Here is a 24,595-nt window from a genome sequence, read left to right on the forward strand (position 1 = left end):
ACTCTTTGTTCTTCCAAAATAAAAATAATACTACTTAAATTATTGCGCGATTTATAACGTATGTATAACGTAAATTAGTTCAGTAGAGTGAGACCGTAAACTTTACTTTAAAAATACCAAACTGTAACAGAAGTGCTTTTTCTGCGTGCAAATCAAAATAGTCAGTCATATAAAGGAGTAATATTTTCTTTTAGTTTCGAAACAATCAGTTGTCAAACTACAAATCATAGCTAATTTAATTTTAAATGTCTAAGGCGCGTAAGGATCCTTGTAAACCTTACGCATGCCGCATTCAAGCTTGTTTATCAGGTAATGCATTAGTAACCTTATGCAATAATTTGCATGTAAAACACATGTACTACTTAACTTATAATTGTAATAAATTACTAAATTACAGAAAATAATTACCAAGAAGATAGATGCGTTGAAGTGCTTGAGCAAATGCGAGTTTGCTGTTTAAAGTGGCATAAGGAATCCCTTTGTTGCAGTGGTATTGATTTGCAAAAAAGCTATATAAAAATCGCCACCAACGTTAAAACCGGCAACAGGTGCGCTGTGAAAATTAACAATACTTAAATTGCAACATTATTCACACATTTGCCTTTACAGTAGTACCAAATAATGACAACACCAGTACCGCAATACAAGCCACCAAAGGAACTGCAGGATCTGTTGGACAAGAAACAACAACAACAAGCAAATCAACGTCGTCGCACAGCTGTTTTACCAAAACGCTCGTGGATTCAGCGCAATCCGCGTCTTTTTCAAATAACATTTTTAACAACTTCGTTGCTCGTGTTCTTCTCCAAGCCGCTGTACGACGCCTTCATTGCTGATCCATTGCCATTAAAAGGACCAGCTGTGCCTCCACACAAACGATAAGGCATGGAATCGGTGCGCAAGGCTAATACTCGACTCCGTAACTATCCAATATTGCTGTCAAAGTGCGCCGAGTCTGCATCCTTATATGCGGCTTGCGTTGCACGGGATATAAACGTACAGCAGAATATATGCGACGCCGAGTTTAAGCAATTCATGAATTGTATACGCAAAAGCGCTGCCGAATTAAAGACCAAATTATAAACGAAAGAAAGAAACACCCACAATAACATAGATAACTAACATGTTGAATTGGCAGAGAGGATATCAACAACTATTGAAGCTAAGCTTCCCTGCTCATCTAGTTATTTCGGCTTTCTTGCGACTAACACTTATTTGCTATGCCCAAATACACGATGCCAAATCAACAGTGCCATATACCGATATTGATTACAAAGTTGTCACCGATGGCGCTCGATTTATTTTGGACGGCGGAACACCATTTGCAAGACACACTTATCGCTACAGCCCTATTATGGCCTACATTCAAATACCTAACATTATGCTGCATCCCGTCTTTGGAAAATTGATTTACTCGCTTTGTGACTTGCTGGTTGGCCAACTCATATATGCCCTCGTCCGTTTAGAAGCAGGAGAGGCAACTACTATCAAAAAGAAGGCCATAATCTCGGCCTGCTGTTGGCTCTACAATCCACTAACGGCTGTGATCTCGACTCGTGGTAGCGGTGATAGCTTTACTAGCCTTTTCGTTATCTCTTGCATATATCTACTTGTCAAGTCAAAGGATCAACCATCGAACTACTTTGCTGTCTTCTGTGCTGGTCTCGCCCATGGATTCGTGATACACTTACGACTTTATCCCATTTTTTTTAGTCTGGCCTACTATTTATGCCTGTCCGGCGGCCCAATACGAAATTCAATTGAACTGATCCAGCGAATCGTTGTGCCAAATAAGCAGCAGATCTGTTTGGTTTTAGGTACGCTTATTGGATTCACCGTCTTCACTTTAACCTTCTATAAGATATATGGTTGGCAGTACTTGCATGAATCCTATTTCTATCACTTTGTACGCAAGGATGTGCGTCACAATTTTTCATTATACTTCCTGATGCAATACCTGAACAACTCCGATGCAGCTGAGGAATCCACATTATTCATCAAATTTCTTATTATGGGCCCTCAACTATTACTCGTAGTTTATCTAAGCGTAAGTTTTGCCCAACTACGGCAGACTTTACCATTTTGTGTCTTTAGTCTGGCCTTTGTAATCGTGACCTACAATTCTGTGGTCACCTCCCAGTACTTTGTGTGGTATTTAGCGGTCTTACCGCTGTGCTTGACAAAGTTTCAGTTGATGTCTTGCAGTCGTTGTGTATTTTTGTTGGTGCTTTGGATCTGCGGCCAAGCTCTATGGCTTTTGCCCGCCTATTTGCTGGAGTTCAAAACTTGGCATACATTTAATTGGATTGGACTACAGGGTGCTGTATTTTTCATTATAAATAATTATATTTTAACCCAGCTAATAACTAACTACGATTGCAAGAGCTTTGAAATTACCAATAAGAAACGTTTGTAACAATATTAAAAACAAATCAATTTTACTTTTGATCAACTTTTACTCATTTTCAGGAATTTTATATAATTGAACAAGTTTTTGATTTGCTGCATTCGTAGTTCTTGAAGCTTGTTTGATAATTCCCACTCATCAAACTGCGCCTCCATAATATTTCCATCTTTGTTCCACTTCTCGTTCGAAAAGTAAGTCACCGCACTGCGGCGTAAAGTCTCCGGGCAAATGGCTTCTGTTGTTACATTATTCCAACTTTGAATATCCGGCTTATCGTCGTAAATCTTTCCGGTGTTATCATAGTCTGTGCGCATAGTACTATCGCGGGTGGGAAACATATGATAAATTTTTACGTTAGTTTTCTTATTTTTTAAGCACAGAACTCCCAAGTATCGATGATCGTATTGCGCCAGTTTGGTATTTACAGGTGGCTCAGGTTTCAACAATATTTTACTTAACATTAATGGGAATAGCTTATTATCAAATATTGGTTCAGCAGATGTTGCAGAGGTTTTTTTATTTTGTTTGACGCGATGTGGTTTCGTTGAACGCCGTCCGGAGATGTTAAGAACAGGAGGCTCCATAATTGGTTTGTCCAATTGTTGTTCTTCCTGACGATCCATTGACATTATATACGTAGGGATCACAATTTACGCTTATATTTCTTCAACTAAAATTTTTTTTTTGGTTTTATTTGGAGTGAGTTGTGAAATAAAAAAAACTTGAATGAAAGCTTAATTCTGACGCATTCAAAAGCTTGCACCATAAAAAAGCTTTCGACACTGTTATAGCACTGTTATTAACAGTGAAGCACAGTTGTTAAATTACTTTAAAAAATGTAATTTTTAAATTGATTGTTAGTTTAGGTGCTCTGACCTTTGATGGCAATTATTGGCAATAAGCACAAAATAAAATTAATATGGGAACATTAAATGCATTTAATTTGTTAATTCATTAAATTGTAATTTATTCACTTTCACACTTTAATGATAGCGCGACAACAAGCTAATGTAAAAAGTGAGGCGTCAATATAAATATAACTGGTATTTTAATAGTCTATTTGTCTCCTTACTATCTTCTTCTCTTTTCAAATTTAAAATAGTAGTCCATGCATGTAGGTTAATATTTGCATGACTTTGGCTACCATAAATTTTTGAACTAGGAACTAAAGAAGAATTTATGTCAATAGCCGGAATGAATTCAGGCTTTGGGCTTTGGATTTAATTTGAACACAGAAAATGCGGTTGGATTTTTAATAGTTTTATTAGATAAATCAGTTTTTGCTTAAATTATGAACATACATATGTTCTTCATGGTTTTTATTTATTTTATTTTTTTTCATTTGTAATGCTTCTCTGAATCATACTATGTTTGTCATTTGTATATACTTTGTTTTTGTATTATGCACGTTTTAACCTTGTTTTTCGCTTATCCAGTTTTTGCTTTGTGATCGTTATTATTGTTACGGTTAGATACGATTCATTATTTTGTAAATTGCAACTTCTAATGATTACTTGTATGTTTAATGCCTGCAGAATAGTGCAAATCTTTTGTGTCCAGCTGCCGGATAAATTGTAAACTTTTTGATATCAAATCAATTTTCTGGATTTCAGTTATTACATATAAAAAATATTTTGTTTTCGGTTTAATTACTGATATTGGCAACTTCATATTTATTTGTATGAATATGTAAGTATATGTATATGTATGTATATAATGTTAAAAATGTGCAACTATTTGTCAGTGAAAAATGATGAGAAAAACGCTTACGTGAAAGCAAAAGCATTTAAAAATATTATATAGTATGTCGTATGTAATTAATTATAGCACAATGTAATTAGCAAGGAAATCGTTTATACCTTATGAACATGTTACGAATGTTTATTAAATATGTGTGTTGGTCATGGCTTGTTAAGAAACAAATCAAATCATTCAATTACATTCCAAAAGCAAAATTATATTCTACGTGTAAGTATATACTATATATATAGTTGTATATATATATATATATATATATGCATTATTAGATGAGGAAACAAATTTCACATAATTTAGTTACAAGAGCGTCAAAATGTACGAACATGTGCAACTGAAGCAAAACTTGCGCTTAATATCGATTCATTAATATATATAAATATATATTATAGTAAGATAATAATAATGATAATAATTATTTTAAATGTCTTCGCTTTGAGACATTTAGGCAAAATTTTTTTTCATAGTGAATTTGTTTTAGCTGTAGTGTTTTGTTCTTCTCTTCTTCTTTTCAATTATTGATAATTTGTTTTAATATATATTTAATTATCATAAATTCCTCTTTCTATCTTTATCGGTCACACTCACACGCACACACACATCCACACATACACTTACACTTGTTACATACACTCTGAAAATAATGAATACCTTGGGAGTGATGTACGATATTTCGAAGCACAAGACAATATTACATTTGATGAAACTTAAAATATATATTTATATCAAAAATCCTTTTGTTACAGTAATAATATAGTGTGCTATTCCTTATATTTATCAATATAAGAAGGTGCAGTTGTCAGTTATCCGTTTAGTTGGTATATTCATATTTTTTAAATTATTATTTTATCATTTGTTACAATTTAGAACACGGATCCAAACTGCATGTCAAAAACGTAAAAAAATGCGTTTGGCTCAATATGCTTATAATGTAAATACGTCTCATATTTTGTTGTTGTTTCATATTAAAAATGTTGAACAGTACTTGAAATTTGTGTTTTAGTTTCGCATTTAGTTGTGTGTGGGTTCTCAATTTGTTGTTGTATGCTGCCAATGCATGTGAGTGTGTTGCGGGGTCGCGGAGTTTATTATGAATGATATGGCGTCACGTAGGTTGCTGGGAAAATGCCTTTTCTATTGCCAATCTCGCCATTCCACCAATTCTCATCGGAACGATCTGTAACGGTGATGACATCACCGCGTCTAAAGTCCAATTCCCCGGATTCCTGTGGCACAAAATCGTACAACGCCTGCACAAGCATCTGCAAAGAGTACAATATGATTAGATCCGACTTGCTATATACTATTTCTGGCAGCACACTTTGTTTATGCGAAAAAGAATCTATGTCATAGGCATAAAATAGACCATGTGTGTCGCATGGTAAATATTCGTGCTATGCTCTATTTAATTGTACTAAAGATTATGTATTATATGTACTACATATGTAAATGTTTCTATATAGTCTGCTGAACACACCTCTTCAGGTATCATATCACGTAATTTAACTTCCTGCGATCGCGATACGCTCGCCGTTCGATGATATTCGACCAGTTCGTTGAGGGAATTAAACTTGACAACCCACAGGAAGAATTTGCTTTGTGCATCGCGCAGAACTTTGAAATGTTGTACGCCATCGGGACATCTGATAAACAATTGACAATTAATACATATAAATCAACAATCTGTAAATTTCAAAAACACTATTCTCAGTTACTTACTTGACGGATAGGGAGAAATCGCCGGGACTGGATTCGCTGATGCGTATCAAAAAGGCGCCTTCATGTTTATTCGAGAGCAGCTTTTCGGCGTCGGCACGTGTGATGCGTCCGTAGTACCAACTAAAATGTAACAATATGGAGAAATATAATTAGATTTCATTGGCGTTTTCTGAAGCCACGTCAGATGAGACTTACTCGTGATTTTTCATTTCAATATAATTGCTGGGTATCAACCCTTCCTTCCCATCCAGTTCGGCGCGATACCAATTTGAATCGTCTTCCATATTTAATATCTATAAGAAAAGTATTGTTAATTGATTTAATAACAATAGAAAGATATATAGTATATAGCTTAATGGTTGTGATTCATGAGAAAGACATTTCGCCATGGAGTTGCAAACATATCACAGTATACAGTATACGTTTGGAAATTCACACATTTAACTTTTTACTCATGGGTTTACAGTGAGTCACAATTGAATGCCAGGCAATTGTACTTTGCTAACAAATACATAGAAATATGTATTTGGTTGTCTTCAATTTGTTTATGAATTTGTTCAAATTTTCTAGAGATTTCTGTAAACAGTTTTCAGTTGTTTGTCCATTTAACCAAACTGTGTCAGGGTGCAATCAACAAGCATTACAAACCAAGAGACAAAACATGATGTAGGAATGCTATCAACATAAATGACAACAGACTATCAGATACCCTATAAACTATATAAATGGAAATATAGAAGTGAATAACCCACGCAAGGAGTAAATCCATGCGTATCAAAAGGCTGGGCATAACCGTTGTCTACGGTCAAAGGGTATATCTACAAAGATGAGATAAGTGGGTAAGCTACAAATATACGAGTATGTATCTGTTGGGCCAACATGCGCTGTTTCAAAGTAAACAACACAATATATGATAAGAATTGTTCCCAGTATTCAATGGGACCACGTCACGTCACAACTCGACATGGTAAGTAATATACTTTGAGCACTGGGAGTACGTGAATTCCTATATTCAATGGAACCATTTCTGGTGTCCGAGGCTACAACAATGCATTTATTCAATCATTTTGAAATAGTGTCAACGCAACAATAATTGCTCGATTGGTGCAGTTCAATTCTCTTACTCCGAATACCGAATCCGCGGAAATCTAAATTGACTGTTCCGAATAGCACCAAACTCAATTTTTATCAGTTTTATTGCTAGTTTCTACTTTTGAGAATTTTATAATTGATAACTTATAAATATTAAAGGTTAGGTTGTTCCCAAAACACCATTCATACATTCGATGCATAATTCATTTGCATTATCGCATATCGTATATGAATAACCTATATTAAAGTAGGTAAAGCAGTAATTAACACATTTTAACTAATTTGTTACTTAACAAAATTGCAAATATTGTAAATCTTCAAGAAAAGATGGGCGTAAACAACAGTGGGGGAAATACATATGTACATAAGATAAGTATTATTATTTTGCGCGTGCTTTTTGTGCTTATATAAAAATCAATTACGACTGTTGCTTTTGTTTGTTTTTGTTGCAGTTCATATTGTTGTCAAATATTTTAGCCCGGCTAACTGGAAATAGTAATTAGCATAGCATTCTATAGCTTAGAATGCCAGGCAGAATCGTATATTGTTTATTTTTAGGCACGTTTTATTCATACAAACGTCACAGCGGAAATGTTTTATAACGAAAGATTTATATGTATATTCCCTCATATATGTATAACTATGTACAATTTTATCTATTTGCGGCATCGTGTTGCAAAATAACTTTCCTTTTAAATTTGGTCAAAATATTTATTTATTTCTACTTAAAAGATTTTGGTTCAAAGTGATCTCTTTTTGTTGATGTGATTAAGGTAATGTACATATTTATTAAATTTGTTTGCTTGAATTTCTAATAAAACAATAAAAAAGCGTCTCAATTTATGATACAGTAAATTATCATTAAAGTGGACAATCAAGGAAGTGAATCGATTGAAAATTCAAATCTAGCATCTATATTATTTGCAATTCTAAGTTTGCTACAACCTTATAAAGGCATGTGTCGATAAATCCGTTAATAGCTTTCACTGTATGCCAATAAAAAGAACAAAGCCATTTCAGTTAATTCATTGTATGGATTAATTCGGAATTTCGTATTTCATATGTATGTATTTTGTTGATTTAAATGAAACCGGCATTTCGCTTTCAACTGAATCATACCCGAGTTGAGCTAAGTCAAAATTGTTCACCCACATTCCAATCTATGTATATTTATTATTATCTGCGCCTTAAAAAAAAAAAAAAAAAAAAAAAAACAAACAGCCAGAGCACGAGAGAAAGAGAGCATATGTATGACTAAGCGCGCCTCACACTGTTGGCCTCTCTCTCGCGCTCTCGCTCTCAATTTGAGTGGCTAGATAGCATATTTTGTTTGCCGCTTCTTCTTTTTCAGCCTTTTGATAACCGGAATTAGCTGCATGCAAGTTAAATGAACTTGCAAAGCGTGCTAGCAGCATTTCAGCGTTATCAGCTGCCACTGATAAGCTGCGCGTTTGCATTTAAGAATCGTAAATAAATAAATGCACATTAAGATCAGCTTGCAATGCAGCTGTTCTGATAAAGCAGAAGTCGACTCTTGTAGTCATGATGTTGTGATTATCATCAATCAAATATGAAAGCTCTCAAATGACCCTACCGAGATTCCATACGAAAACCTGCCCAGCTGAGTGACTAACCTACGACAAGAGCGAATAGACAGAAAGGAAAAAAAAAAGAAAAACGAAACCACAAGAACTACATCAACAGCAAGAACTTGCACCACCTGACAACAGACAAACAAGAAACCTGAAAATTCACAGCCAAAACAAAGAGATTCAATGGCTTTAAGGGCCTCCATCCAGTCAGAGTCAAAGGAGAGCTTGGCAACAAGCAGTGGGAGTGGCGGCTAGAAGCAGCCAGCAGGGCATTGCGGGAGAGGGAAACAAAAAAAACCAGACTCGCCTCAGAAGATTTCGATCCTTGGAGCTCTCGGCTGGCTGGCTGTCTCCAGCTGTGTGCGGCGATATATAAGAGAGCGAAGTTTATGCGGCTTACAAAGTGCGCGATTTTCAGATAATCACGCTTTGCGTTTACACCGTTCTTTGTTCTGTTAAGGCTATGTTAAGGTTGAAATACTGGTGTAGGTAGTTAGTGTTTGGATGGGATGCACATTTGAACTGCTTAACAGCGACAACGACAGCAACTTCGTCGTTGTCTGCTCACATTTGTAACTAATACATCAGGCTTGAAGTGACGAATGTGGGTTAAAAGGTGTGCAATGATAACGTAACGTCAGACGACAACAAGAGTAGAACGACAACGACAAAACTCAACAAATTATGCATGCAGCAGAAATGTGTAAAAAGGACTCGACGAAGTCGTTGGCGTTAATTGCAGCCTCGCTCTGTTTTTGTTTTATTCATATTTTAACTAACGACATGAATATATGAATGAGAATAATGCATGTATATAGTGTATGCAAAATGCTGACTTACCTTTAGAATTTGAGTTTTACGAAAACTAAGTTCATCGTCAGCCGTCGCCGAGAAATCATGTTTGGCAATTGCTTCCATTTTGTTGTATTGCCTGAGTTGTGTTTTATTTTTTTTACTACTCGAACTATCTTTGTTGTTTGCCGTTTAGTTTAGTTACTTTTTTTGTTGTTTTAAATTAATCAGCCTTGTTGCTCACGCACACATATACATACATATTACACACATACATACATATATGCAATTTGTTATTAGTTGTTTGCTCCCTTAGCTATATTATTTGTGTGGAAAAAATTACAAAAAATTCACGTACGTTTTACAATTTGCATTTAGTAAAATCGGCACTAACTGAAAACACAACTTATTATATAAACAATAATATGTATATTGATTGCACGTCTTTGAATTAGTATAATATTTTTTCGAAGCCACAGGCCAGCGAGAAAAGTGATTAAAAATACACCGACGACGACGATGACGGGGCCGCAGCCAGGCCAGCAACAGAGCAACAGCAACAAACGCGTAGTGGTGGAAGCGGCACTCACGGCGAAGCAACTGCGAATGACAGACAGACGGCTGGATGTGTCGGTGTCGGTTTCGGTATATGTATAAGTGCGCATGTATGTGTGTGTGTGTGCGTGCGAAAGAGAATTTAGCTTACAGAGCGTTGCCAGCAGTATGTATTTTACCGACAACCGATAACAGTTCTTTGCATAAATAAAATACTATTCAAACACATGCAATCAATGTATAATGCAACATTCTACAATTTGTTGTTGCTTGTTAGTTAAACACATCAGATGTGTAATTATTAATAACACTAGACATATCGATGCAAGGCAGGGCGTGTAGTTTCTGCTGGCAATGCTGCAATACTCAGAGCTGACGTTGTTGTTTATTTTTTAACTCCACCAATTCACACTCACACACGCACACTCTGACATACAATACATATACAAATTTCGGTGAATTTTAGTTATTTAAATTGCGTTTAATGTGAAACTTTCGTAAATTATCTTTTAAAGTATATTTCAATAATTTTTAAAGAGATTTTCCACAGCTTACACTATTTTTTCACTTGATTCGGCCTTTTTGAACATTAAACAAAATAGAGGCGAAGAGATATCGATGGTTGATACATCGATAATGATATATTACAAATTCGATATTTTAAGGTAGATATCGTAATTTTTACCTCTTTAATAATACATTTTTAAAATAAATATATTTCAATATTAACTGTTATTATGCTAAAGTAATCAATGAATTATTCTAAACTTTATTTCTAATAGCCGAGATAAATTATATATTGTATACATCCAAAACTATCTCACCAAAGCAAAATATATATTGATAATATTTTCAATACTTTTATACTAAACATGAAAAACGCGCCTTTTTCGATAGCGATGTGCCCTGTCTGTCAAGCCATTTTGCAATATGTGGCAATACATACACATAAGAATAAATCGTTATCGATTCTTGGTTCTGAAATACGAAGTAGATAGGTTGGTAGCTCTAAAATTCTAGGGCTGTCGAATATTGTTAAATATGGTAATGTTAATATTTTCTTTGAAAAAAAAAAAACAAAAATATATCAATAACAATATATAAATATATTTTATGTTTTTGACTTTGTTTTTAACTCCCATAATCTCACTAAAATAATAAGAAGATATTATTATAATTCTTATATATTTTATTTTATTAGAGTTGTGCCAGAATCCGTCATACGAACTCTACAAATTATTTATTATCACAGCAAATAATTAATTCAGTGATCAAATCGTTTCTAAATTCTTTAAAATACATATTGCTAAAATACCAAAAAATTCATATTTAAAAATTTGGATAAGAAATCCCGATATAGATATAAACCACTTTAGAAAAATATTATCGATATATTAATACTTCGATGTATTTTCAACAGCCCTAAGAATTCAAATAGTTTCGATCTGAAGTTCCTTGGAACCTTAACGCAAATTTGTTGCTGTGACAAAAAATTATAAAAATAAAACGCTTATTAACAAATTAACATTTACTTTATTTTAATTTGCAACAAAACAAGCAAATATTAAAAAAAAGTTTTCCACCAAAAAATGTGTGCTCGTATTAAAGAAAATATACTGATTAATATGTGTTGTGAGTCGTCGTTGTACAACCGTGTGTATGGGCTATAAAAACAACTCTGGTAACCCTCTTCGTTCGAGTAACATGCAGCAGTTGTGATAAAAATTGAATTTAAATTGAATTTTGAATACTTAGACGAAAAAGTATCTGACGGAAAACGTGAATAGTGTGTGTATCAGGGCAATTGTAGGCCAAATGAAAGGTGAATAATTAATTGTTTTGCGGAATTCGCAGTGTTTGCACGTTGAGTTGATTTACCTCGCATCGTAACTGCTTGTCGTAGACACAGGAAAAGCAGACATACGATTTTTCTTTTTGTTTTGAGTTGTGCGCGCACAAATATCATAACAAACGGATCTCAAGTCATATCAAGCAAACAACTAACACATAGTTGGATAATACAATGGATGCCAGCGTCACCTCTGAAATGGGTAAGTTCCACGCTCCCAAGGCAAAGTATCTTTATTTTAAATTGAATTTTCAACCTCTATGATTGTGGCCAGTCACTACAACGCGTGTACGTCAATTTTGGGCTGGCGGTTGACATACATACGTTAGATGTGTGTATGTATGTAAATTGCTGGCGCGCAAATTTTGCCAAGCATAATTATGGCAATATATGTAACTATTTAGAAGAAGAAAGGGACGTGCAGATGAATAGTTGATTTGACAAATGAGGTTGCATAAAAAATAATATCTATTTTGGTCGGAATACGTCGTAACTGTTGATTTTTGATAACTTGTATTGCTAATAAATCGTTTTAACAATACCTAATCATCTTAAAAACAATATGGCAAGGCTGTTTATAGCGTATAGCATGTGTGAGTGTGTACAACCCAGGTACAGTCTGTGGGGGGGAGTTGCCTTCAATATGGCCTTTTTCTCGAAGTATGCCTTGGAATCAATCGACTTTAATAAGATAATTAGTATCTAAATAAAGGAATTTTGATTAAATCGCAAATCTGTATAATCGAGGCGTATAATTCTAATATAAATAACGCATTAACAAAATTTCCCTGCGTAACATAAATAAAGTTGCCACTATGTAAAAATTCCAGTCGCATATACTTTATTCGGTAATGTGGCAACTCCTTCAGCAGATTAGGTACTTGATCTGGCAGGGCTGACGGGCAGCACATTTTAAGGTTTACGCAATTTTCGTCGATTTCTTCAAATTTATCAATTAAATTTGTAAATAACTTTGCATTTACAAGAAAATTGTAAGTAAAAGGCTCAGATTTTTACTCGTCTAGTAATATACACATCACCAAACGTAATTATCGTATATAGGCAAACAAAATGATGTCGCAAGCATTTGCCGCTGCCGTCTGCCGCAACAGCAGCCTTGCAATCCGCTGCAGCCGGCGTACTTTGAGCACAGCAGCGCGGTTGCAACGCAACACTCGCCACCTGGCTGCCAGTGCAGCATTGACCAAGAGCTGGCAGCGTTTGCCTGCTGCTGCGTCCGCGGCGACGGGAAACATGCAACAGTATGTGAGATCATATGCCAACGAAAAGAAGGTCTTTGAGCGCACCAAACCTCACTGCAATGTGGGCACCATTGGTCATGTGGATCATGGCAAGACTACTCTGACAGCGGCCATAACCAAAGTGCTAGCCGACAAGAAACTGGCCGAAAGCAAAAAGTATAATGAAATCGACAATGCGCCAGAGGAAAAAGCTCGAGGTATTACCATCAATGTGGCTCACGTCGAGTATCAGACGGAAACCCGCCATTATGGCCACACAGATTGCCCAGGACATGCCGATTACATTAAGAACATGATCACGGGCACGGCTCAAATGGATGGAGCTATTTTGGTTGTGGCTGCCACAGATGGTGCCATGCCTCAGACTCGGGAGCATATGCTGCTGGCCAAGCAAATTGGCATCGATCACATTGTGGTATTCATTAATAAGGTAGATGCTGCCGATCAAGAAATGGTTGATTTGGTCGAGATGGAGATTCGCGAGCTGTTGACCGAGATGGGCTATGATGGCGATAAGATTCCCGTGATAAAGGGCTCCGCATTGTGTGCGCTGGAGGACAAGAATCCCGAAATCGGCTCGGAGGCTATTCTGAAATTGCTGAATGAGGTGGATACCTTTATACCGACACCAGTGCGCGAGCTGGACAAACCGTTCTTGTTGCCTGTGGAAAATGTGTATTCGATTCCCGGTCGTGGAACTGTTGTTACCGGTCGCCTGGAGCGTGGTGTTGTCAAGAAGGGCATGGAATGCGAGTTTGTGGGCTATAATAAGGTGCTAAAGTCGACAGTCACTGGTGTGGAGATGTTCCATCAGATCCTGGAGGAGGCGCAGGCGGGTGATCAGTTGGGAGCTTTGGTGCGTGGTGTTAAGCGTGATGATATCAAACGCGGCATGGTCATGTGCAAGCCGGGCAGTGTCAAGGCATTGGACCAGTTGGAGGCACAAGTTTACATTCTTTCCAAAGAGGAAGGTGGCCGCACTAAGCCCTTTATGTCCTTTATTCAGCTGCAAATGTTTTCGCGTACGTGGGATTGTGCAGTTCAGGTGCAAATACCAGACAAGGAGATGGTCATGCCAGGCGAAGATACTAAGTTAATTCTGCGATTGATTCGTCCCATGGTCTTGGAGCAAGGTCAGCGTTTCACACTTCGTGATGGCAACTTGACACTGGGCACGGGCGTTGTAACAAAAATAATGAGTGGACTGACGGAAACACAGCGTTCCGAGCTGACGGAGGGCAAGAAGGCGCGCGAGAAGAAGGAGGCTGCTAAAAAGTAATAATAAAGAGCATCTGTATTTGGCATCCCCAGTTTAGCAAGACACGCCACAGCTGCAGTCTTAAATAAATTTACATTTATAGTTTAATCACTTTTATCCATTTTGTTACAAAAGTTTTGCAATGCGTTTAATATTTTATAAGGCTCATCAAATCAATTACTTTAATAAACCATAAATACCAACAGCGAAAAATCTTATGTTCAAATGTGTGTAGTTTCCCGCTCACGCGGCAGTGGGTCTATCGATAACTATCTATGTTGACGCTGTGTCGCTTTCGATAGGTTTCGCCGAACTTGGGCAGTGATAAAGAGGGACAAGTGTTGTACAACGAAAGGTTATTATCGCTTCACAGCTGGGATGACGTTCAGCATAGAAGTTTTTGAAATTGAATTGAAAAAAGTTGAAAGTTAATTGCGTGCAAACATGTTTGCTTATCGTGTTTCGGGAGCACAGGGTAACTAACTAACGTATGCTAATTACAATAAATTTACTGTAATTGGAATGTTTTTTTTTTGCATTTACAGATGAGTTGGATGATACCACGCCGTTGCCCGAGCTCACTCTTTATGATCTGCTAGAGCCATCTACAACGTCCAAAGAGCAACACTTGAGCCAAGCTGATAATGATATCGCACAAGATGATGACGATGTGGACGAAGATGATGCGGACGAGTGCGAGGAAGAGTTTCTCTCAACGTCTCTAAACGAATCGTTGAATACACCAAAAATTAAAAAGCCATCTATCGTCCGAATATTGGAGAACAAACGGTTAACGGCACCAGCGCCTATAGGTACAGCATTGAAAACTATGCTGGGCGGGCCAATTCGGATAGTAAGTACGCCAACCAAGTCAACAACCCAAGGAACGGAAGTGAAAATCCTTAACAAATTGCAACAACCAGTAAAATCTTTTGCTAATGTGCCAGTGAAAATCGGCAGCACCACAATAGCAACACCAGCCGCGGGGGCAACGAAGAATCTTAGCGGGGTGACAATGACGCCAATTAAAATGGCTGATGGCAAGTTGCTATTCCTGCAGAAATCCATTGCCACTCCAGGCGGAGCAGCGGCGAAGTTGCCAATCAGCGGTGCATCTACACGATTGATTGCCCAATCTTCTGCTGCTGGAGGTGGCACACGACAAACAGTACTGCCAAAAGGTGTGACCATCACTAGTTCCGGTTTAATAAAGAGTTCGGCATCCATAGCACCAATTGCTGTCAAGGGATTGACGACCATTGGCTCATCCAAACCCACAACGTTGATCAATACTTCTGTTCAGTCATCTCCTGCAGTTACAAACTCTACGGCTGCAGCACCATCGACAACCGCTACGGCAGCCACAACTATTCAAATGAGTAGCAAGATGCCCATTAAAGTGGTGCGAACCGCTGACGGTAAATTAATAAAACTAAATCAAGGCGCTGCTCCGACTATGCTGCTGAATGCTAAGGCCGCTGCTGTATCCGTGAAGCCATCAGGCAGCACAGCAACGGCAACGGCAATAGCTTCTACTAGCAGCAGCAATACCAGCAGCAACAAACCAGTAACGACGCAGGTTATCATTAAGGGTCCGCTGAAGCAAATATCAGCTGGATCATCGCTGCGGCCTGTCATTAATAATGTTCCCAGCTCCAGTGCAACGGCGGTTAACAACAGCAGTACTGGCAGCAGTCCAACAACAGCAGCAACATCTGCCACACTGCCAACAGGCAAAATGTTAGTTCAAAGCCTAACGGGCAAGCAGATTGTGGTGGCCAGTAAAAACATTATAAAGTTGTCACCGAAACCAGCGGCGAGCGGCAGCGCCAATGCTAACGCCAGTTCCAGTGTTAGTCCAAGTGGCACTGCAAATACAGCTTCTACAGGCACCACGCCAACTGGACTGCATGCCATTCAGCTACCAGGCAAGAGTGGAGTGCAGTATGTACGAGTCTTGCCCAACAGCGGCGGTGCCAGCAAGGTGAGCACTAGTCCACAGAGGGTGCCACTTGGACGTCCCAGCAGCAATCCAACAGTCTCTGTCTCTGTGGGTAGCACAAGCAAAATTGTTATGAAAACAATGGGTGGCAGCATTGTGCCATTGCCATCTATGCAGACATTGGTCCCTAGGGTGAGTAGCATAGCTCCAAGCAAAAAACGATTGAATAAGCATTTTTAATTTTGTTTGCAGCGAGTAGCTGGCACACCGGTAAGTGCAGTCCATGGCAAAGCGCCCGGCAAGGGTGTCAGTAATAACGCCAACTTGGAGGGCGCACGGAAGCATCGCCTCTCAGATCTCAATGTGCAAATCAAGCATCTAATTAACGACAGCAACGAGACTGCTGGTCCCGATGCAAAAAAGGCGCGCTATGTCATTTCCATGCCACAAATATCGGCATCAGCTACCGCAACAACAACAACGACGCCAGCTACGCAACAACAGATGCAAAAGTTGGCGGCAACACGGCCGACGACTGTACAGAGGGTCGCGGTGCAGGGCGGCAATAGCAGCAGCAGCAGTAACAGTGGTGAAACCCGAAAGGTTTACAATCTGGTCACAAAGAGCGATGCCAATGGTGTCAAGTATATGATTTGTAACAAGAGTGGCGAAGGAGGAAAGCCGCGTACTGTTTTCAATACAACGATGCGTCGTGGCTATACGCTGGCCGATTCCAAGCTGCGACGTCCCACCACGCTGTCACCGCAACAAATACGATTCAAGCAGATGAAATTGCAGCAACAGAGACAGGTACTGGCGCAGGCGCAGGCCAAGCTCAGGCAACAGCAGCAGCATAAGCAACAACAGTCGCCCCAAGCAACTAAACCACTACAACAGCAACAGAAATCACAGTCAACCACAGCGCAGGCGAATAAATCCTCTGTGCCTGGGAAGCCGCTGTTTGACATTTTGAAGCCACCACCACCTCCAACTCCAGCGCCAGCGGCAACCACTGTAATTGAAGCACTCGGCGGATCTCGTCGTAAGCACTGCAACTGTAGTAAATCGCAATGCTTGAAACTTTACTGCGACTGTTTTGCCAATGGTGAATTCTGTCAGGATTGTACTTGCAAGGATTGCTTCAACAATCTGGACTATGAGGTGAAGCGCGAGCGCGCAATACGCAGCTGTCTAGAGCGTAATCCTAGTGCTTTTAAGTGAGTATTTCCCTTTTAACCCACAATGCATAATGATATAAATAAATTATGTATATTTCCATTTCCAATAGACCGAAAATTACGGCGCCAAACTCTGGGGATATGCGTTTGCATAACAAGGGCTGCAATTGCAAGAGATCTGGTTGCCTCAAGAACTACTGCGAATGTTACGAGGCCAAGATACCTTGTTCGGCCATGTGTAAATGCGTAGGTGCGTATACGAGATAGTTTAACAAATAGGAGGATATTGGAATGACATTGTTTATAAATTTACAGGCTGTCGAAATATGGAAGATCGCCCTGATGTTGACATGGACTCTATGGATAGCCTGGCTGATGTTAAGTCGCGTCCCAATAAAATGAAGGATCTGAACGGAGCACACGCACACGACAACCGATCAAATGCTTATCTAACAGATGATGTTATAGAGGCGACTATAATGTGCATGATATCCCGCATTGTTATGCATGAGAAACAAAACTTACCCATTGAGGATACTGAACGTGAAGTTATGGAAGAGTTGGGTGAAAGTTTGAACCAAATAATAACATTTGCCAAGGAAAAGAACGATACAATTCAAATGGACGATCCCAAGACGACGGCCTAAACAAAATGCGCTTGACGATTATTTATGATGTATTCGATGATGTTTTATTTCTTGCTTGTTATTCTAAACATATGATGCACATATACATATTAGATAATAAGTTCAAAGCGATTCTTAATTTGCAATTTGTTCTTCAAATTATGCTTTCTAAAAGTTGACCTTAACGTGTAAAGTGCAAATAAATTAAAAACAAAATTATCATAACGATTGAATATTAGCAATGACTATATACTTATTGTGTATGTGTATATAGCATTTGTAATTCTAATACCGTAGCGAATGTAAGAACTTTAACTGAGGGAAGCATTTTGTAGCAATCTAGTAATATTAGCTAACAAACTGATCATTTTGGAAATGACTCCCCTTATTTGTGTATGTAAATAAATTAAAATTTAATAAAACATACGTTACCACATTTGTGTATCTATTTGAAATGATTGAACATATCAATAAAGTCTTTTACTATAACTATTATTATTTACTTTATTCGGCTGATGCCTCGGATACGGAACTAAACATCTGAAAGAAATTGCATTGTAGTAATGAAATCTACAAATATAAATTACATGCAAGGGCACTACTACCAATAAGCGCCCCTGTTCAATTATTCCTTTAACAAATATTGAAGAAATGCTTTTGAATTGTTTTCGAGTCTAGCTTGTTTATTCACCAACAACTTCAGTTACATAGTGTAATTTTGTGTATCTAGTTTCGATATAAGAGTACATACATAAGTACATATTTGTTGTATTAAACTTAACGCAGTTTTGATTGATTGTACACATATTGTGTGTAGTATTGCAGTATCAGTATTAGTGTTAGCTTAGTTGATTATAATTAATTAAGTAAGTAAGTATGTATGTAAGCCATTGTCAAGTGACAACTATTGATAGCAATACGAGTGTAATATAATATACGAGTATTACATGCGATTATAAGTATACGTTATATGCTTATTTTACTCATCAATATTATTTCCTATACGAGTATTGCATCTTCTTTGCCATTTTGTTTGTTTTCAAATGGTTTTCCAAAGAACTCAACCTGACACATGACAATAATTAAATAATATTATTAGTAGTCGATTATTTAGTTCGATAAATGCATAAGTATTTGCAACTGTATATGTATATATATTTCATTATATTATTTAATTTTATTTATAATGTCATTATACGATACCAACTAAAATGCTCGCGCTAAACAATGAGAATATTTTAATGTTCAAATTCTTTCTTATTTTTGGTTTTTGTTTTTAGCGGTATTCGTTATTCAATACTTGAGAGAGAGTATGTGTGTGCGGTTATCGTTAATAATATTCGTTATTATAAATATTTATAGATATAGTATTCGTGTAGTTGTAGTGTGTAAATACGCCTCAATACTGTGCACAAAACTTATTACCAAGCTGTAGTTACATATATGTAGTTGGATTATAGTTTGTTTGACCCCATACCAGCTTTTTATTATTATAAATTTTGAATTTTTTTTTCTCATTTTGTGATGCAATAATATAGATAATATTCAACGACAATGAATTGTTTAATATATGTTTACATTAATATATAAGTATCCACTAGGTTTTTGTTTAAGCTATATTGTCTAATTCACACGTACTATATAGTATACATTTACGAGAGTATACTCGTAGATCGATTCGCCACATTTAAGTTGGACTTCGACACACACAACGATTTCTTGAAAACCGAACAAGACTGTTTGTTGCATATTATAACTAAATACCATTGAAAGTTGAGTTATAAATATATTTCTTTGGAGTTTACCCTGCACAATGCTTTTGTACTAAACACATTTTGATTTAGATTTTTTGTTAGAAATTCTGAATAGTTATATTTATAATGTGCATGATTGAATTTTGCAATTCTTCAAGAAGCATGGTAAATTACAATTTATTTTGTATGATTTATGTATTATATTTTATTGCATAACAAAACAACAATGACAATCAGCAAGTTTTTTCAGCTTAGCGTATGTACAAATTTGTTTTTTTTTCTTTTTGTTTTAATGTAACCTCATTGTATACCTGCGACTGAATATCAACTTTTCTACTAGTTTGCAAATTGATGCGCTCAAATGTGTTTTTTAAATTGCCCAATAGATGGCGTTGTATTCAATTTAAAATCAAGGATTTTACGTAGCTCTCAAAGTCTACAACGCTTAGAACAACTTGCAGCCATTCAAGTTGCTCGCGTAAGTATCCAATTGATCCAAATGATCGTTATACTAAGAAATAATAAAATCGATTTTGATTTTAGGTAAATAAAAGATTCACAATTTGAGCACGCATTGTATCCACTTGTTTAAGCATATGAATATCTAGTATCTAAATTGGTTTAATTCAACTTATGTTTAGTTCCCTTATTGCGTCAGATAACTTGAATTTCCGCCATGTTCTAAGGTTTAATTTTGAAAAAAATTCTGTCACTGTCAATTTATATTTAAACCGAAAAGTACGGACAGAATTTAAGCGAAATTAAATCTCGGAACATGACTACACAGTTTATTATAAATATAGTTTGATTTCGTTTAAAGTGAACTTTGTTATTTTAGATTAACATTTAACATTTATACAATCAACAAATTGAATACAGTATTTTAAATTGATTTGCTTAAAGAAGGTTTGGTCGTAGATAAACCAAATTATTGCACAACTCTCGTCCTATTGCCAATAGGGACTTAATGTGCGCCCCACAAACCCCAAACTCGTTGGTCCAAAACATTGGCCTCTCAAGTGAAACAAAGTCATCGTTGCTCAAATTATCGTTTTGGATATTGGAAATGAAATTTTATTTTTTGAAAAATACTGTTTAGATGTTCGCAATACTCTGTACCGCTTTGGCCTAAATGTTTTAAGAACAAAATTTGTTGCATAACATGAATCGCGCATTCTGTGAGTATTTCGCTCAAATTTAACACTTTCTTCTGAAATGAACCTATTCTCATGGCCTTCTTGTGGGCAGATTTAGCTAACAGTGTTTACACTCGTCGTCCGTCGTTGGATGTCTTTCAGAACGATCCTTTCAAAATTCAATCATATAACTTTCATTATGCCGAGCGGCCCGCTTATCCGATGCAGCACTATCAGCGTCCATCGCCTATTCCACCGGAACCAACGCCCTTCAAGACCTACTTCTACAATGTGAAGTTCAATAGAAATGCGGAGTCAAAGCTAGCGGCAGCGACGCCACCGGCGGGTTCCTTTATTGAGACCCGGCGTCGTCAATTTCTGCAAGACTTTAATCGCGTTGCGCCGCCTGTTACTAGAGAGATTTTTCCGGGGCCGAAGACGCAGACGCAGGAACGCCATCGGCATCCGGTGGCCAGTATTCCACCTGTCGCTGCTAATCCTCATCCATTGCTTCGCATCTGCTGCAATCGAGAGGATTATCAAGCGATGCGACGTGGACAGAGTGCCACCACGATCCGACAGAGTGCAAGTGCCTCGGTCACCAATCTGAAGGCCCCAGCAAAGCAGCCATCTCAATCCTCAGTCAAACTTTCGCCTAAACGCACTGCAAGTAGTTGCAGTGGCTGCACGATTAACATCAATATAACCAGCATTGACTCCGAAGTGGATGTCAGCAAGGCCCTGAAGATCAAAATAGAAGCAGACAATACGGACAAGTGTCAGGTGACCATGCCACGTCGCTGCTGCAGCACCAAGAGCTTCGTGATCGATAAACGTTTGTCCAAGTTCAGTGTGTTAGATTCGCAAAAGGATGTGTTGTTGGCCAAGCGGCTGCAGCTGCAATCGGAGCGCGAACGCTTAGAGAAGCTGCGACAACAAGAGCTACACAAGGAGCAGGAGCGAGCGCGTCAGCGTGAACAGGAACGTGAATGCTTGAGACAAGCGGAAAGACAGCGAGATCACGAGCGTTTACTCCAGTTGGAAGCGGAGCGCGAGTTTCACAGGCTGCGTGAGCTGGAGCGTGAAACGCAGCGCCGCAGAGAGCTGGAATTAGCGGAGAGACGACGCAAGGAAGCACAAGCTCAACGCCAGCCAATGCGCGCCATGTCTATGACAGAGCGGATCACAAAACCAGTTGTGATGACATCACATTTGAGCACGCCCGCCTCCGGAGAACGTTTGCCTGGCATGGCGCCGTGCTACGTTCGGCCGTCATCGGAGGCTAATCGTGCCGAGCGTTTGGAGAAGTCTACTGGGAATCTGTCAAGGTTGCAGAAGATCTGCAGCAGGTGTCCGCACAGTGCGACGCCTGCAACAACACAGGCAAAGGCAGCACCAAGGACCGTGGAACGCCGTAGTTCCGGGGCATCAAATTTTAATGCCATTGTGCATGGCGGCAGCAGCAACACGAGTCTTCACAACGAGCGCAAGCTGCTCAATCTGCAGGTGAATGGAAAACCCATCACGTCCAGTGTTCCGATACACACTCGCATAAACAATCTGCCCATTAGGATTACCACCTCGCAGCCGCAGGATAAAAATCTGCGTTTCTCGGTGAATCGAGTAACTGCTGGACAATCGCAGTCCAATCCCAATCGGAGTAGGGCAGCTGCTGTGGGGGAGCTGCCTGCATCGCCTTGTAATGTCAGCATTAATGTCTATGCGGATAACCCTCGCACAATGCGCCTGTAACACTAGGGTTGTCACAGCGTCAACATAACTGGTTCGAAAACTGGTTAGAAAACTAGATCGAAAACTGGTTCGAAAACTGGTTCATAAAACTGCTTCAAACTGTTTATATTGACGTTGTGAGTTCCTAAGTATTTTTACCATGTATCCTAGTCAACCCTCAAAAGTATGTTACGCTTTTGTCCGGTTTCTAAATCTTTCGCGTTGTTCATATAAATTTTTGCTTTAACACAAAAATGTTCTATATAGAGTAAATATAAAAGTATTTATATCATTTTGTGCGATCGGTTTTGGAGTTCACATTAAGCCTCTGCAATTACGGACGTGCTTAGTTATATATTGCAATTACCTTCCATTCTGGGAGTAAGATTTATAATGCTCAAAGCTTCTACAGCTTAAGCGAGCTCGAAAGCCTTTTGTTGTTTGGTTTTGTTTTCTTTACAAATATTTCACGTATTTAAAAATAACTTTGGTTTTACTTTTTAGTTTTTTTTTGCGAAATTTCTTCAACATTTAAGTTTGCAATATGTAAGCTAATATATTTGACTAGTTTTGTTTCATCTTTTAAATTATATAATTATATAGATAACATATATTTAGGGAAGAAATCAAATTTGTATAAATTCCAATATGAAATCAAAGAATGTTAACCAAATTTTCTTTTTTTTTTTTTTAAGACTGAAATATTTTGAGTTTCTATTTAATTCGATTTGCTTCTTGAACAAGTTAAGGGTGAATATGGTAATATTTTGTTTGCTTGGCAATAACTGTGTGATATGCCTAAGTTATAAGCATAGTTATGGATTGGTTATTTTTATTCTTTTATTAAATATTAAACAATTATAACAATTTTCTTGAGTTCATATGATATTTCTGATATTTTTGGTTGTAGTTTTTTTGTGTTCTTTGCCTTTGCCTTTTCATATTTCATTTATTTTTTTTTAGGATTTTTGGTCATTTTTGAATGACATTGCTTTGAAATTTCATTGTTTCGGAGATTTATTCGTCGTCATCGTAATTTTGATAGGTTACATAACGTACCTGTGATTTATCGCGACCATAGATTAAAGACTGTAAAGATTAAAAGATTATAAAGTTAGTAACTTGAAGTATCACAGCACATTTTGAAAAATTAAACACAACAGCAGATTTCGGTTTATTTAAAATATATTAAATAATCAAAATATTTAAGAAATTAAACTTATTAAGAAATAATAATGAAAATTATTTAACTAATTACTAAAGAAAAGGATTTTGTGGTCACAACAAATTAAACGTAAATCATATGCGTATAGTTTTATACAATTTTAAATAATATTGTTATTAAAATATAATTTAGAGATAAACTAAAATATAACATAAGAGTAAAGCTGTGTTGACAGCTCACAACCGCGAGGATTCGAATCCCTCGTTTATTTTGCCCCCATCCATTGAGCTGTGCAAAATAGCTGGACACGATGCCACAATGTGGGCAATCGAATTATTGGCGGCAGATTCCGCAGCAGCTTCAGCAGCAGCAGCAGCCTCTGCTTCAGCTGCTTCTCTGGCCATACGCACCTTCTTCTCATCGCTGGTCGGCGGGTTTTTCAGGAGCGTCAGCAGTGGGGCATACAGGAAGCAGAGAATGGCGATGCCAAACAACATCCACTCGAATCCAATAGTCTTGACCAGCGATCCCGAGAGCGCCGGTCCGACAGCAAAGCCCACACAGAAGGCTACGTCGCCCAGGGCATAGACACTGCCATAGACCGCCGAGTGACGTATGTCCACCAGATAGCCCAGCTCTGGCATCATGGAGGAGTCCACCATGCCAATGGCAAAGCCCAAGCCAGCATTCGGTATTATCAGATGCGTGATCGATGTGGCCATTGGAATCTAGAGAGCGATCATCGTTGGCAAAATGTTTTTAAATTTCTTTGAAAACTACTC

The 24,595-nt window shown here is 37.8% G+C and overlaps 10 protein-coding genes across 16 annotated transcripts in view; 7 read left to right on the forward strand and 3 right to left on the reverse strand.

Annotated features, from left to right (window-relative positions):
- Positions 1-124: 124 nt before the first annotated feature.
- On the forward strand, positions 125-746 carry LOC117567776 (cx9C motif-containing protein 4). Its single transcript, XM_034247975.2, has 3 exons — positions 125-309; positions 398-548; positions 610-746. Exons 1-3 carry the CDS (start codon positions 246-248, stop codon positions 620-622), a joined length of 228 nt encoding a protein of 75 aa, XP_034103866.1. The 5' UTR covers positions 125-245; the 3' UTR covers positions 623-746.
- LOC117567775 (uncharacterized) lies at positions 622-882 on the forward strand. Its single transcript, XM_034247974.2, has one exon. It carries the CDS (start codon positions 622-624, stop codon positions 880-882), a length of 261 nt encoding a protein of 86 aa, XP_034103865.1.
- Positions 883-885: 3 nt separating this feature from the next.
- On the forward strand, positions 886-1,257 carry LOC117567777 (uncharacterized). The gene has a single exon (XM_034247976.2). It carries the CDS (start codon positions 886-888, stop codon positions 1,081-1,083), a length of 198 nt encoding a protein of 65 aa, XP_034103867.1. The 3' UTR covers positions 1,084-1,257.
- LOC117567772 (GPI mannosyltransferase 1) lies at positions 1,124-2,441 on the forward strand. Its single transcript, XM_034247971.2, has one exon. It carries the CDS (start codon positions 1,124-1,126, stop codon positions 2,414-2,416), a length of 1,293 nt encoding a protein of 430 aa, XP_034103862.1. The 3' UTR covers positions 2,417-2,441.
- Positions 2,428-3,111, reverse strand: LOC117567774 (uncharacterized). Its single transcript, XM_034247973.2, has one exon. The coding sequence runs from the start codon at positions 3,034-3,036 to the stop codon at positions 2,449-2,451; it is 588 nt and encodes a 195-aa protein (XP_034103864.1). The 5' UTR covers positions 3,037-3,111; the 3' UTR covers positions 2,428-2,448.
- A 540-nt stretch (positions 3,112-3,651) lies between these two features.
- Positions 3,652-10,562, reverse strand: LOC117567773 (growth factor receptor-bound protein 2). The gene is made up of 6 exons (XM_034247972.2): positions 10,468-10,562; positions 9,406-9,673; positions 6,077-6,174; positions 5,882-6,001; positions 5,640-5,805; positions 3,652-5,424 (listed from the first exon to the last, which is right to left on the reverse strand). Exons 2-6 carry the CDS (start codon positions 9,481-9,483, stop codon positions 5,251-5,253), a joined length of 636 nt encoding a protein of 211 aa, XP_034103863.1. The 5' UTR covers positions 9,484-9,673; positions 10,468-10,562; the 3' UTR covers positions 3,652-5,250.
- Positions 10,563-11,555: 993 nt separating this feature from the next.
- Positions 11,556-18,467, forward strand: LOC117571949 (protein lin-54 homolog). Of its 2 annotated transcripts, none has more exons than XM_034254446.2 (5): positions 11,556-11,963; positions 14,827-16,415; positions 16,476-17,440; positions 17,512-17,651; positions 17,717-18,467. In XM_034254446.2, the coding sequence occupies exons 1-5, from the start codon at positions 11,936-11,938 to the stop codon at positions 18,046-18,048; spliced, it is 3,054 nt and encodes a 1,017-aa protein (XP_034110337.1). In that variant the 5' UTR covers positions 11,556-11,935; the 3' UTR covers positions 18,049-18,467. The 2 variants fall into 2 exon arrangements, with proteins under 2 accessions (XP_034110337.1, XP_034110336.1); XM_034254445.2 differs by lacking the exon at positions 11,556-11,963 and adding an exon at positions 14,646-14,756.
- Positions 12,590-14,389, forward strand: LOC117571951 (elongation factor Tu, mitochondrial). The gene is made up of 2 exons (XM_034254451.2): positions 12,590-12,753; positions 12,824-14,389. The coding sequence occupies exon 2, from the start codon at positions 12,833-12,835 to the stop codon at positions 14,300-14,302; it is 1,470 nt and encodes a 489-aa protein (XP_034110342.1). The 5' UTR covers positions 12,590-12,753; positions 12,824-12,832; the 3' UTR covers positions 14,303-14,389.
- A 2,356-nt stretch (positions 18,468-20,823) lies between the features above and the next one.
- LOC117566748 (putative uncharacterized protein DDB_G0271982) lies at positions 20,824-22,823 on the forward strand. Of its 2 annotated transcripts, none has more exons than XM_034246292.2 (2): positions 20,824-20,959; positions 21,030-22,823. In XM_034246292.2, the coding sequence occupies exons 1-2, from the start codon at positions 20,944-20,946 to the stop codon at positions 22,667-22,669; spliced, it is 1,656 nt and encodes a 551-aa protein (XP_034102183.1). In that variant the 5' UTR covers positions 20,824-20,943; the 3' UTR covers positions 22,670-22,823. The 2 variants fall into 2 exon arrangements, with proteins under 2 accessions (XP_034102183.1, XP_051859815.1); XM_052003855.1 differs by having other exon boundaries at positions 20,838-20,959; positions 21,036-22,823.
- The window catches only part of LOC117571950 (synaptic vesicular amine transporter), a 39,180-nt gene continuing 37,401 nt past the window's right edge, over positions 22,817-24,595 (reverse strand). For 2 of the 5 annotated variants that reach the window (XM_052003853.1, XM_034254447.2), the window contains exon 7: positions 23,917-24,541. In XM_052003853.1, coding sequence (XP_051859813.1) covers positions 24,050-24,541 — 492 coding nt within the window. In that variant the 3' untranslated portion in view covers positions 23,917-24,049. Of the gene's footprint in view, positions 23,738-23,916; positions 24,542-24,595 lie in introns of those variants that run through there. The other 3 variants (XM_034254448.2, XM_034254449.2, XM_034254450.2) reach the window with 2 other exon arrangements.

Source organism: Drosophila albomicans, chromosome 3, assembly GCF_009650485.2.
Source record: "Drosophila albomicans strain 15112-1751.03 chromosome 3, ASM965048v2, whole genome shotgun sequence".
NCBI lineage: Eukaryota > Metazoa > Arthropoda > Insecta > Diptera > Drosophilidae > Drosophila > Drosophila albomicans.

Excerpts from the sequence above, each read along its gene's own strand:
- LOC117567776 (XM_034247975.2), top strand. The coding sequence starts at position 246 with ATGTCTAAGGCGCGTAAGGATCCTTGTAAACCTTACGCATGCCGCATT. Across the intron at positions 310-397 it reads CATTCAAGCTTGTTTATCAG|AAAATAATTACCAAGAAGAT; the intron begins GTAATGCATTAG and ends ACTAAATTACAG.
- LOC117567775 (XM_034247974.2), top strand. The coding sequence starts at position 622 with ATGACAACACCAGTACCGCAATACAAGCCACCAAAGGAACTGCAGGAT.
- LOC117567777 (XM_034247976.2), top strand. The coding sequence starts at position 886 with ATGGAATCGGTGCGCAAGGCTAATACTCGACTCCGTAACTATCCAATA.
- LOC117567772 (XM_034247971.2), top strand. The coding sequence starts at position 1,124 with ATGTTGAATTGGCAGAGAGGATATCAACAACTATTGAAGCTAAGCTTC.
- LOC117567774 (XM_034247973.2), bottom strand. The coding sequence starts at position 3,036 with ATGTCAATGGATCGTCAGGAAGAACAACAATTGGACAAACCAATTATG.
- LOC117567773 (XM_034247972.2), bottom strand. The coding sequence starts at position 9,483 with ATGGAAGCAATTGCCAAACATGATTTCTCGGCGACGGCTGACGATGAA. Across the intron at positions 6,175-9,405 it reads GTAAAACTCAAATTCTAAAG|ATATTAAATATGGAAGACGA; the intron begins GTAAGTCAGCAT and ends CTTTTCTTATAG. Across the intron at positions 6,002-6,076 it reads ATTGAAATGAAAAATCACGA|TTGGTACTACGGACGCATCA; the intron begins GTAAGTCTCATC and ends GTTACATTTTAG.
- LOC117571951 (XM_034254451.2), top strand. The coding sequence starts at position 12,833 with ATGATGTCGCAAGCATTTGCCGCTGCCGTCTGCCGCAACAGCAGCCTT.
- LOC117571949 (XM_034254445.2), top strand. The coding sequence starts at position 14,726 with ATGTTTGCTTATCGTGTTTCGGGAGCACAGG. Across the intron at positions 17,441-17,511 it reads CGTAATCCTAGTGCTTTTAA|ACCGAAAATTACGGCGCCAA; the intron begins GTGAGTATTTCC and ends CATTTCCAATAG. Across the intron at positions 17,652-17,716 it reads GGCCATGTGTAAATGCGTAG|GCTGTCGAAATATGGAAGAT; the intron begins GTGCGTATACGA and ends ATAAATTTACAG.